This window comes from Numenius arquata, chromosome 5, assembly GCF_964106895.1.
Source record: "Numenius arquata chromosome 5, bNumArq3.hap1.1, whole genome shotgun sequence".
NCBI classification, from domain to species: domain Eukaryota; kingdom Metazoa; phylum Chordata; class Aves; order Charadriiformes; family Scolopacidae; genus Numenius; species Numenius arquata.
Window position 1 is genome coordinate 64773600 of NC_133580.1, and position 13427 is coordinate 64787026.

General features: G+C 40.9%; 1 protein-coding gene across 1 annotated transcript in view; it reads right to left on the reverse strand.

Annotated features, from left to right (window-relative positions):
- CCDC149 (coiled-coil domain containing 149) overlaps positions 1–13427 on the reverse strand; it is a 55533-nt gene that overhangs the window by 22871 nt on the left and 19235 nt on the right. Inside the window, exons 4-7 of the mRNA XM_074147865.1 lie at positions 10272–10379; positions 4900–5016; positions 2322–2494; positions 790–862 (exon numbers count right to left, since the gene is read on the reverse strand). Of these exons, the coding sequence (XP_074003966.1) occupies positions 790–862; positions 2322–2494; positions 4900–5016; positions 10272–10379 (471 nt within the window). The remainder of the gene's footprint in view (positions 1–789; positions 863–2321; positions 2495–4899; positions 5017–10271; positions 10380–13427) is intronic.

Below are 13427 nucleotides of genomic sequence, written 5' to 3' on the forward strand. Positions count from 1 at the left end.
GTGTGACCTGCTACTTTCTACCTACCCGCCGGCTGGAAGCCTGATCATGGTGGGCAGGGGTGATTCCAGCAGGAGGAGGGTTCCCCCACAGAAGTTAAAAAAAGGTATTTAATTCATTTTTCAGAATATTCTTAATGGGTATCCCTTGGTACTACATCAGGTAAGAAGACTACAAGGAAGACTAAGCATATAATATATACACTAATATTGTCAGAATGTTAGTGGTGGATTTTTCTTAAAAGACACAATTTGGAGAGTAAGTTTTATGAGGAGAGGCTGAGGGAGCTGGGATTATTCAGCCTGGAGAAAAGGAGGCTGAGGGGAGACCTTCTCGCTCTCTACAACTCCCTGAAAGGAGGCTGTAGAGAGGTGGGGGTCGGTCTCTTCTCCCAAGTCACAGTGATGGGACAAGAGGAAACGGCCTCAAGTTGTGCCAGGGGAGGTTCAGATTGGATATTGGGAAAAATGTTTACACTGAAAGGGTTCTTAAGCCTTGGAATGGGCTGCCCAGGGAAGTGGTTGAGGCACCATCCCTGGAGGTATTCAAAAGATGGGCTGACATAGTGCTTAGTGACATGGTCTAGTGATGTGGGGGTTTTTGGGGTTTTTTTTTGTTTTTTTAATCAGAGTTAGGTTGATGGTTGGACTAGATGATCTTAAAGGTCCCTTCCAACCTAGACAATTCTATGATTCTAATTTTGTTCTTTAAATGCATATGAACATGAGAATGAACAATAACCTCCATGCACAACGAAGCACAGTTCAGATGATACACTGAGAGGATCTTACCTTATATTTAGTAATATTAGACTTAAGAAGGTTGACTTCCTCTTGAAGTTGTTTTAATCTCTCTTGAAGATACCTGAAAAAGAAATTTAATCCTTTACTTCACGTTAACTTCAAGTACTGCCTCAAGCACTCCTCTTTATTATTTGGCATGTCCTCTCTTTGAACTAGTGAGAGTTCTTTTCCCTCTGCAGTTCTGTGAAGGATGAAATAGCAAAATCTTACTGCTCTTGACCCCATAAAACTTTAAGTAGGGAAACAAATTGCATCAGAAAAGGAGGCTGCCCTTCTGTTAGATTTGTCGAGCATGCTGCACAACCAGTTTATATTGGTCCTCTGGTTTCTGGGGAGGGAAGCTAAAAGGAGATATTTATGTCCAGAGGAAATATTCAGGAAGCCCTCTGTACTTGAAGGTTTGTGAGATGGACACTTGAAGATTTGTATATACGTCAACACTAGACTCAACTATGCAGAACTTTTGCATCGCAATATCCATCACTTACATGGCACTTCTCATTAGCAATCACAAAGTAGAAAATTTAACAGTCTAGTTGAAAAATGGTATACGGTTAACTGAAACAGTACAGTTCTTCCTAATAGAGTTTATGCACTTGGATTAGACTGCTATTTCCACATAGTAAAATATCTTTTTCATGTACAAAGGGTTTATAAATTATCCTCTTTCATGTAGTGCAACTGCAGCTGTCTCAGGGTTTGTGACAATTTAACTGTTTTAGAGAAAAAAAAAATCCTATCACTGTCAGGGAAGCAGGGACCTTAAATTGATACAGAACTCTGTAGGTCATGCAAAAGAGAAAAAACCTGGAGTTGTTGGGAGGAAATGATGCCTTTGGTATTATACTTTCCTACCTGAAGCATAAGTTTCTGTAAAATGAAAGTGTCTTACAAGAGATATTTCACTTTAAAATAATTGTTGACATTCAGGGAGGTACCTGCTCTGGCTCTGACAGTGACTCTTTTGTGTTGTCCTCAGCAGAGGCCACAAAAAACATTCTTTTCCCAAGGAAGTGGCAAGAATATCTACATGGGTGATTTCACCAGCAACTTTTGTTGGCAAATCACTCCATGTTGACAACCTCTCCCTGTGGTGAGAATTATGTCCAAAACTGTTAACTCAGGGTACTCAAAGTCCCTGTTTCCAATCCAAGATTAGCTCATTACAGCTCACTATGAGCTTCTGAAGACACCGATTTTTAATATTCTTGCTTTTGGTGCCATACAGTGATGGGAATAAAAAGGCTTGCACTTCCCTTCCTTTTCCCTGTTTAGCTCTGGGAGTATCACTGACATCTCTGTAGCCAAATAAAACATTGGCAATTTCCTGCAGCCTAACTTTCTCAATGTTATTTGATGGTTAGCTACAGTACAGACAAAAAAAAATTACCCAAATCTCTTGACTTTTATTCTTGGACATATTTTCTTTAAATTTTTGTTGTGATTGACTTCCTGACGCTCTCTGTTAAAGCCATACACTGCTTGTTCCAGGGAAACAGCAAGGTTTGCAACGCACTCACCTGTTCTCCATACACAGAGCATCTACGTCGATGATACGGTTTTCATGCCCTCCTAAGACGTGATTAAGTTCCTGGTTTAGTCTGTCAGACTTATCCTGGTAAAAAGAGCGTTCCTCTTTCACATCCTGTAGCTCATCCAGCGCAGCCTGAAAATCATATCTCAGAGTCTCGATCTGAGAAAAAAAAAAAAAGGAGAGCTGTATGACTATTTCGAAGTTTAGACAAAAGATTACATAGTGCCCAAACTGGAAACAGCAACAAGCACTGCAGGTTTAAACAGGATTGATTTTGGACAGTCAAAAATCTTTCCAAAGCTCAGAACCTCCAGCACTTTTACTCTATTTTGTTAATTTGAAGTTAAGTAACTTTAGCAGTTAGACATGTTTTATAAAATCTCTAGAGAACAACCTGGGGCAGAGTGGCTGGAGAGCTGCCTGGCGGAAAAGGACCTGGGGGTGTTGGTCACCAGCCAGCTGAATATGAGCCAGCAGTGTGCCCAGGTGGCCAAGAAAGCCAACAGCATCCTGGACTGTATCAGGAACAGCGTGGCCAGCAGGACTGGGGCAGTGATTGCCCTCCTGCCCTTGGCATTGGTGAGCCCCGACCTTGAGTACTGTGTCCAGTTTTGGGCCCCTCACCACAAAAAAAGACATTGAGGTGCTGGAGCGGGTCCAGAGAAGGGCAACGGAGCTGGTGAGGGGTCTGGTTTTAGCATATGATTTCTAGGACTCCAGGAATGAACTCAACTGAATAAGAATTTGGCAAATTTGAAGATTTTGAAGATCATTTGAAGATGATGAAGAAGTAGTCTGTTAGGGGGAACTTATACCAATTATGGGATTCTCAGGAATGAAGTTACACAGAATAGGAAGAAGAACTGAGAAAAGTACAAACCAAGCCAGCATGTAGTTGACAGCGTGAGCTTTGCTATTAAACAAAAGGTTGAAGGAGTCCAGTATGAAAGATACTCAGGGACAAAAAGCTTCAATCTTCCAAGGAAAGGAAATGAAGAGTGTGAGGAAAGACTTCAATGAATTGAGAAATCTCCACTGCCACCTCAGAAAACACTGATAAGCCAGGAAGGACAACAGAAGACCATATGAAAAGAGGCCAGGCGATGAACATGAACAGAGAGAGCACGAGCTTGGGAACAGAGATACCAGAGAGAATCCCATTTAAGAAGACAAAGTGCAGTCAATAGTCCCTCTGTTGCTAAAGTAGCACCGCACTTGAGTGAAAACTGAAAAAAAATAAGAAATCTGAACCTCCTCCTGGATCACAGAAAGGCTCATTCAGGGTGGAACTGACATTGGTAGGAATAAGTGTGGGAACAGAGAACACAACCCCCACAGATTGTCCAGAAAGCTACGTATCGCTATTAGGGAAAGAGTGTGATGAATTGGATGCTGCATTAACACAGATTTGAGGGAGGGAAAAGAAGCCCGATGCAAGAATTTTTCAGAAGAGGGGAAGAAACAGCTAAGAGGAGGTGGTGAGGGGAGACTAACAACGCTTCTACAGAAATTTTCATTTTGACAATATCTTTATAAGATGCATCAGCCACCACATATTGTGTTGAATACTTGTAACAGCTTTCACTAAGGAATCTCTTGACATTCATTGACAGCATTCAATTATCACAAGTTGTTGCTGCACATTATAAAAAGAGGAGAATCAATAATCTAGAGAAGGAATTCCTGAGATTAAGAAACTCACTCTAACCACCTATGCATGTTTAAGTTAGTGCTCAATAAGAACTATTTCACATAATCACAGGGTTGGAAAGGACCTCTGGAGATCATCTAGTCCAATCCCCCTGCCAGAGAAGGTCCACCCAGAGCAGGTTGCACAGGAACGTGTCCAGGCGGGTTCGGAATGTCTCCAGAGATGGAGACTCCACCACCTCTCTGGGCAGCCTGTTCCAGGGCTCTGCCACCCTCCAAGGAAAGAAGTTCCTCCTCATGTTGAGATGGAACTTCCTATGTTCAAGTTTGTGCCCATTACCTCTTGTCCTGTCATTGGGCACCACTGAAAAAAGACTGGCCCCATCCTCCTGACACCCACCCTTTAAGTATTTACAGGCATTGATCAGTTCCCCACTGAGTCTTCTCTTCTCCAGACTAAAAGGACCCACGTCCCTCAATCTTTCCTCATAAGACAGATGGTCTAGTCCCCTCATCATCTTTGTAGCCCTTTGCTATACCCTCTCCAGCAGTTCCCTGTTACTCTTGAACTGGGGAGCCCAGAACTGGACCCAGGACTCCAGATGGGGCCTCACCAGGGCAGAGTAGAGAGGCAGGATAACCTCCTTCGACCTGCTGGCCACACTCCTCTTGATGCATCCCAGGATGCCATTGGCCTTCTTGACCACAAGGGCACATTGCTGGCTCCTGTTGTCCACCAGGACTCCCAGGTCTTTTTCCTCAGAGCTGCTCTCCAGCAGGTGAGTAAAAAATCCCAACGCCTTCACCACTATTTACAATGTTAATCAGCTACCAGCCCTCCAACACAACAGAAGCAGTAATTTACTTGCTACTGCACTCTATAACATGTCAGTATACGCCCATTTAGTTATTACTTGTTCTCGAGCCTTCTCCAATTGTTGAACAAGGTCCTCCCGTTCATGTGCTGCGAAGTGGCGAGCCCCAACTTCATCATCTCCAAGTCTTTGCTTTGCTATTGTCATTCGAAGGAGCTGCGATTACAAAAAAAAAAAAAAAAAAAAAATATTGGGTAAGGGAGAGAACACAGGCTGTAGCATTTGACTACATCTGCATTAGAAAGAGTAAAGCTGTCACAGGGTTGGTCTCTTCCAGGCCAAGCAGCTGGTATTACTTCAACCAGAGGAAATTTTCTGAGCTGAGGGCTCGATCCTGTTGTCAGTGAAAAATTCCAGTCCAACACTCAAAGTATTAAACAGGAGCTGAATTAGACCTTGCAACAATAGTCACCAGTGTATACAAAGGATGACAGACCAAGTAAACACAGATTTAGGAATGGCAAGAATGAATTCAGGTCAGAATGAAACTAGAGAATTCCCAGAAAGCCATTTTCATATACAAATTTTAAAATTCTCTGCAGCAGAGAACTCTTCCTAGTTAAGGCTAAAAAGTCACTAAGTGGCTTGCCCAGCTTCATTTTGCTGATACCACTGCGCTACATCCGTGCAGAATTTGCACTAACAGCTGCTAATACATTTGCTCATGCATTATTTTTTTCATCTACTCCCAAAAGTTAATTCATGTTAAAAAAAAAAAAAAAAAACAAAAAACCATCAAATGGGCCAGCAACAAAAATCTTTGGCCAAAATGCTCAAACAGCCAATGAACTCCTGAGCTTTCCAACGGCTGAAAACAGTCTGAATTGAATTAATACAGAGTTACGTTCAATATCCGAAGCAAAAAGAAACTACCTGTCAAGAATCACGGAGTATTAAAATAACAGTCTATAAGGCATTCAGCATTTATAGTTGTTTATGCCGAGTACAACTAAGCAAAAGTGTTGCCTCCCCGTGGCCTCGTTTGTAGTGGCTCCACAGAGACCAGAGAAACCCACCACAATAACCAGCCTGACTTTCCCCATATCTTCGACTGCACCAAGGAGTTAACGTACATCATTATAGTGCCGAGTTAGGGGAAAAAAAAAATATATAATAATAATAAAAAAAAATAAATCTTCTGAAGTAGAAGATTGTACGTTAAAAATCTATCTTTGGTATTTATGGGATGCCAGTCACCATAGCTGCAATGTGCCAATTAAAATCCTGCTGATGCAAGACAGAATACCAAAATCATCCTCCCCACTTATTTCAGCTCCAGTTCAGTGCGAGTCACTGAAGCCAGTACAACTTGTTCTGATAAGCAGTTTGCTTGTGCAGGGGAAGCTGTGCCCCCAAAAGTAACTGGTTTTGGCAAACTACATTTCCCTATCCCCACAGGGAAAGCACAAACCACTGCACAGTTAGTAAGGCTGAATGGATCCTAGGAGATATAATTCCTATTAATTTCTTTATCCATACGAATGAATCAGAAAGGCAACTAGCAAATCCTGGAATGGCTTCACAACTATGGGACTTTTTTTTTTTTAAAAATGCTAAAAGGCTGATGAACAAAAGACATGGTAACATGATTTAATTCAGTTAAATTAATTTAATTTCTCAAATCTCTCTCTAGCGAGAAAGGCAGTAAGAAACAAACGCAATAACATTCCGAGGACTCATTTTTGCTCAGAAAAACTGGAAACGGGAAGGAGAATCGCACTTTCCAGACATCTCCAATGCCTGCAGCAGAGCAGAACTTGTGCGTAAGGCTCGGCCGCAGGCTGGGAACTGGATCAGAGCTGTGACTCACGCACTACGACCAACCCTCCTCCAGCCCGGGAGGGGGTGAGGCATACGATGCAATTACAACTGCAAGCAATTATTACTTGCAAGGTCAAACAGCCTGCCAATAAATGGAGAACTCTTTATTTACTACTAATTTCGAGGCAAAAAAAAAAAAAAAAAAAAAAGCATGAAGCGTTATGAAAAGAATGCTTCAGAAATCCAAATTCAGCCAGTAAAAGCAGCATTATAAACATACATAAAATAAAGTAAAACACCAATCCATAAAACAACAGAGTGCTTCTTCCAGACAGTTGGCCAATCAGAGAGTTGACAGGGCAGAACAGGCCAAGTCCTTTAATTCTGCATCGCGAATGTCTCATGAGGCAGCACCACCTGCTATAAAAATCTTGCCTGAAAATGCCGTGACCCAAAGAGACACTAAGTGTTATGCCGGAGGGTTAAGAGTTTATTTCATAGATTAGTGCTTTGTTATAAACTTTATACACCTGCCCTCTGGCTGCTGTGGTTTTATTTCTGTCATTCAGAAATCACTGAGGAAAGGACTGCTCATTTTCAGCTTCATTTTGCAGCCGGAGAATAGGTTAATGCTACCCCTCAGGATTCTGTGAACAGCATCCACAGCAGAATGGATTTAAATTAACGGCACCTTCCCAGAGGTCAAACCTTCCTGTTTGTCAAGAACCCATAGACTGTTAACCAAAACAATCCAGTGCCGCTGCAGTAAAATCCAGATATGGACCAGTACTATGCAAATTTGTTACCTTAAGCCCCAGTTCTGCCAAAACACACGCACCACATTTAACATTTGCTGCATGAATGATTGTCTGCCTTATAGTAACAAACCCTCAGTAATACCACAGCCATTGTGTTCCTCTGTCTTCCTCTCGCCCAGCGCTGCCCTCGACAGCTTACCAAACCATTTCTTTGCGTGGGTAGGAATTCAAGTGGAGGCAAACTGAGTCATCTAGTCTTCCAGAAGCCTCCAGTTTCTCTTATGCTTTCCATTTTCACCCTTTTACATGAGAGAATTAGATTTCCTAACCATCCTCTTCTAAGTTTCAGTAATTGTTCTCCCGGCGTTGCTGCCAGAATGTGAGGAAGGAAAGAGATTTACAAATAACTATCATAAGCAGAGAATAGTTTTCATGTGTCAGAGCTGATAAGACATTGCGATCAATCATAAAAATAAATAGTCTTAGATATCTGCTGCTGGAGCACTGCAGTCTAACTATTGCTGTATTTCTCAAACTGCAGCAACAAATCCTTCCAGAGACTGCCTGAAGACGTTTTATTATTTGTGCCAACAGAATTCTAGCTGAAATTAAAGGAAAAAAAATCAGTTCAGTTAAACCAAATGCAAGTAATTTGTTATTGCCTAACTGATGACGTACTTATCAAGTAAAATGTCACCAGTTTAAGGGCTTCTTGCTAATCCAAGTGACCATATCCTACTAGTAGCAAACATTAAAGCGCTGAAAAACAAGCCAAGCCATCAAAACATTTCTTTATCAATAGAGCTAATGTGTGATATTTAAAGAGGTGGTTTTTTTTTTTTTTTTTCCTTTTTGGTCCTACAAAGCTCTTGCCACTTGGTGACAAAGCCTGCATGAGTCACCCCTGCTCAGACACAGGCAGAATTGTTCCTCCATAAGCAGCTTCACTTGCTGCAAAAGCAGCTGTTTGTTCATCTCTTGCCAGAAGTAAGGTTGACGTAGACCAGCTGGGCAGGATGCCCTCCCTCCTTCCCTCCCTTTGGAAAAAGCGGAGAGAAGAATGCAGGGGGGGAAAAATAATGTAGGAGCAAGCAAATTATTATAGTTCTTTGTTTTTGTATATACAACGCGTTGTCTGGACTCCACTGCCTGAAGTAGCTCCAGCTGCCGGTGCAGGAGAACTGATGCGCAGAGCGGAACGGCTTCAGGAAGAAGCCTAAAATGTTAGCCCTGAAACTAGGAGGGAGCAAAAATCTGACACAGGAGGAGTGTGTTAAATCCCTCAGAGAGATGGCAATGCTTTTTTAGGCAGTTCAAAAACCAGCAACCTGACTCTAAAATAAGCTCTATTTCTCATTTACTAGGAAAGTGAAGAATGTGTTCCAAAAATGAAAATCCTAGTCTAAATTAATCCCCGTCTGATGCAGTTCTTTCCTCCCCTTCTTTATTTAGTGATGCTCTATTTTGCACCTTTTGGAGAGGGGCACGGTGGGCAGAATAACCCTTTTTTGTATTTTTCCATTCATTACGAGGAGCATGAATTTAAACTCATGCTGAGAATACAGATGTCACAACGATGACCAGCTAGTACCAAGTTAACCAGCAAAGGCAAATCTAAACGAAGTCAGTTCAAGCACAAAGTAGCCTCTGTGTTACTGAGGTCATATTGTTGTAAGGAATTAGAATAGGGTATATAACCTTGGTATTTAAATACGTCGTGGCTTTACTACCTTTGTGTTCTGTTTGTACTTACAAACCCTTGTTATCTGCTCAGGACTGGCTTGGGAAAGGCTGTATGGCATAATATTGGTACTGGAGAACCGTGTCTTCTACACTGCAATATAGTTCAAACAATAACACGCAAGTGAAAAGAAACACTGGGAAAGCTGGTCTTTGAAGGCTTGAGCAAGTTTCACTGAATGCTATGCACGCTACAAATTCAGGTCTCACTTGACCCTTTCCCAGCTCCCTGCACGCCTTCCTTGAAGTCCTTTATGATAAACAATGAATCAAACCACGTTATCACAATATACATATGTTTAAAATAAAATGAACTGAAATGGAAAGAAAAAAACACCTGAATAATTAAAAGTTGCATCATTTTTATTCACATTTTTAAAGCCTGTAACTTTAAACCTGTAGTTGAGGGAGGGAAGTTATTATTCATTTTTTGTTTCATTTTTTACTTCGTTAACCACCTCGACTCTCAAATTCAACCTCTCACTAGTTTGATCTCTGAATGTACTTTTGCATACAGCTCCAGCTGTGAATGTTACACACATTTGGCTTGAGTTTAAATATTTCAATTAACAGAGACAACAGGAGTTTGATTAATACCAAATGGCAGATTTTGAGCAATGTTCCATATAACTTGCTAAATTTAGCAATAAAATAAATTGGTTATGTAAGGGTAATGGGATGAGGGCCTAATACAAAGCTCACTATATATATTTGTGATCAAATGCTCCATATTTTTGAAGGGAAAAATTATGTCCCCCTTGGTATTATCATCTACTAATATTTTGCATTTTCATTGCAAACAAAAAAGAAAATCATCACATGATGAAGACATGCTTATCTGTAATTATTCCTAAGAGGAAATAGCACTAATAAAATACATTAAAAAAAATAAAGGAAGTCTGAGATCATTAAAGCAAGGCTAGTCCTTAGTTAAGGACGAAAAAGCAAAAGCAGCATACAAAAATGTGTAGCTGCACTTACCGGTATCCTGTATAAGCTTCTTTTGTTCTACTGTTTTGAGCATTTATTGTAATCAAGGTATTCTAGATTCTGCAACCCATTGTTTTATTTGTTTTCCTAAGAAGTAAATGCAAAACTCCAGCCCAGTTTCCACGTTCCATGCCATTTACTGATAACAAAAGTTTATAATACCTTATTGTCCCCTTCTACTTCTCCCAGTCTCTGCTGAAGCTCTCTAATCTCTTCTCCAAGATGCTTATTTCGATCTTGCGCCTCACTCAGTAGTTGAGCAAGATTTGCCTAGAAAAAGAGTAAATATCAATCAGAAATTAGTGCCTATGGAGAGAAGTGTAAGTGGTGATGAAAAGAAACCCTAGACTTACTCCTTATCTAGCAACAATCTTTAGTTTTATTATTGTTAGTACCGAGACTTCATGTTTATTAGAGAGATAACAAAAAAAGTCACCAGGGCTCCTTTATCTTTAATAGTAGAAATTACATATAGCACATATGGATAAGGGAAGAGCGACTGATGTCATCTACCTGACTTCTGCAAAGCATTTGATGCTGTCCCGCATGACATCCTGGTGTCTAAATTGGAGAGACGTGGATTTGATAGATAGATGCACTTAGTGCATAAGGAATTGGCTAGATGGCCACACTCATGGAGTTGTAGTCAGCAGCTCGATGTCCAAATGGTGACCAGTGACAAGTGGCATCCCTCATGGGTCAGTACTGGGACCAGTGCTGTTTAACATGGGCCAGTGCACGACATGGGCACACAGCCCAAGCTGTGTGTCAACACGCTGGAGGGAAGGGATGCCATTCAGAGGGACCTGAACAGGCTTGAGGTGGGCCCGTGAAGTTCAACCAGGCCAAGTGCAAGGTCCTGCACCTGGGTCACAGCAATCCCAAGCACAAACACAGGCTGGGCACAGAATGGATTGAGAGGAGGGCCACAAAGATGCTCAGAGGGATGGAGCACCTCTCCTATGAAGAGGCCGAGAGAGTTGGAGTTGTTCAGCTTGGAGAAGAGAAGGCTCCAGGGAGACCTTAGAGCCCCTTCCAGTACTTAAAGGAGGTGTACAGGAAAGCTGGAGAGGGACTCTTTATCAGGGAGTGGAGCCATAGGATGAGGGGTAATGGTTTTAAATTGAAAGAGGGCAGATTTAGATTAGATATTAGGAAGAAATTCTTTCCTGTGAGGGTGGTGAGACACTGGAACAGGTTGCCCAGAGAAGCTGTGGATGCCCCATCCCTGGAGGTGTTCAAGGCCAGGCTGGATGGGGCTTTGAGCAACCTGGTCTAGTGGGAGGTGTCCCTGCCCATGGCAGGGGGGTTGGAACTCGATGGTCTTTAAGGTCCCTTCCAACTCTAACCATTCTATGATTCTATGTGCGCACACACACTCCCAGAAGAGCACACAAGCCCCAAACAAGACAAAGTGAAAACATCTGTGCTAGTTCTGGTATCTTGGCTGGTGGGAAGAGAAAAATGCAGAGTACTCTGACAATATTTATATGAAGTTGCCAAAACGTTAGTTTTAAACTTCCATATAATTAGACAAAAGGCACAGCTGATAAACGATTATGATATAATTATATTCTCTAATAGTGTTTAGAGTGGATTCTTAGCCAGTAATGAGGATGCCAGCCAGCGTCCCTGGCCCTATACAGAGATGTACCATGGATATTTAGTGGCATAAAACTTCAAAACTTGTGTTGTTAGCTAGTACACAGACTTCTAGAAAAATACAGGTGAAAGCTAAAGACTAAAAACTAACACCCACCCCACCCCCAAACAATTCAGGTCAAAAATTATCATTCACATTAACCTACTAAGCTAGCAGGGTGAGCAGTCTGGTCTATAATTTTTACAATTAAATTCCATCAACTTGATTGCATTATTTTTTGGTTAGTAATCTCTTCCTTTCCTAACTATGACATCTGAAAAGAAACAAATACTACAGATATATTTTTACGGTAAAAATATAATAAATTTCTCAGGAATATACAAACATTGACCCAGCACAGGAAAATTCTACCAATGACTCTCTTTTCTAAGAGAGTTACAATCATAGTGGCTAATGTGCAGCCTTTCGAGACATTGCCTATGGACAGCTAGGTCTGTCATTCATTGCCATAAATCTAAAGAATATTAAAAAAAATGAAAAAAAAGAATTTTCAGATCTTCTAAGCTTGACCTGGCAAAGCCTCCTGACTCAGTATTTCTTGGATACCCTCACACGTACTCCCTGAGTTTGAGGCCAATGCATCAACTGTCTGTTCTCAGTTCTCTCTTGGTATTTTACATTTAGCTTTAGTTTCCCTACTTGCTGTGCTTCTCTTTCAACTCCCCCATTTCTCTATCTGGGTATCTCTCTCTCTCTTTTTCAGTCCTGCTCTTTTACCCAGTCATTCTCATTACCACTTGATAGTCTCATAGCATATTTTTCTGAGTTTTATCTTTAAAACTCATACATTATCAAGCCAACAAGGTGTCTGATAGCCGTTCCTGCAACTTTCCCCTTCCTAACTAACAACTGCTATTTCCACACATCCTGTTTTATATTTAAGAGAACTATAAACACAAATATATGAACATGAATATTAACATGAACATAGCTATGCATGCATCTGACCATTTGCAGGATTAGACAAACTACTAAACTGTAATCAACTGGAACTTTTGGATGCTACTATATGAAGAAGCCGGCTTAAAATTCCACTTGGGTTAAAATTGCAACAGCTTCAAATTTTTAATCAGGAAAAATAACTTGAGAAACTGATATGTCCTACTTGATAGTAGAAGCCTAATTCACTGCTGCAGCTTCTGTACTTAGAATCATAGAATTGCCTAAGTTGGAAGGGACGTTTAAGATCATCTAGTCCAACCATCAACCTAACTGATAAAAAGCCATCACTAAACCATGTCTCTACTTCTAGTGCTCTGAGATCAAAGGTTCAGAAGAAAGTACAGTAAGTTTCCCACAGTTTTGGAAGAGATTAAAGCATTTTTTAAAACCTGAATACTGCAAAGAAATAATCTGGGAAAAGACTGTAATAGCAAGAAATGTAAATAGCCAATTATACGGCCAAAATTAAGCTGTCTCTAATTTTATTTTTCAAGTCAGCAGCCATTCAAGCAATGACAAAGGTTCCTCAAGTAGGCTTTGGTAGAATGATTTTTTTTTTTTTTCTATACATTAAACAAATGCGTAATAGTCATTCATACATTGAATGAATCAAGGAGCTTCTGAACACATTCAGTCAATGGTTTTGAGAGGTACTTCTTAATGGCTGTTTAAAAGAAAGAAAAGAAAGAACCCACATTTGCAGGAAATTGTAT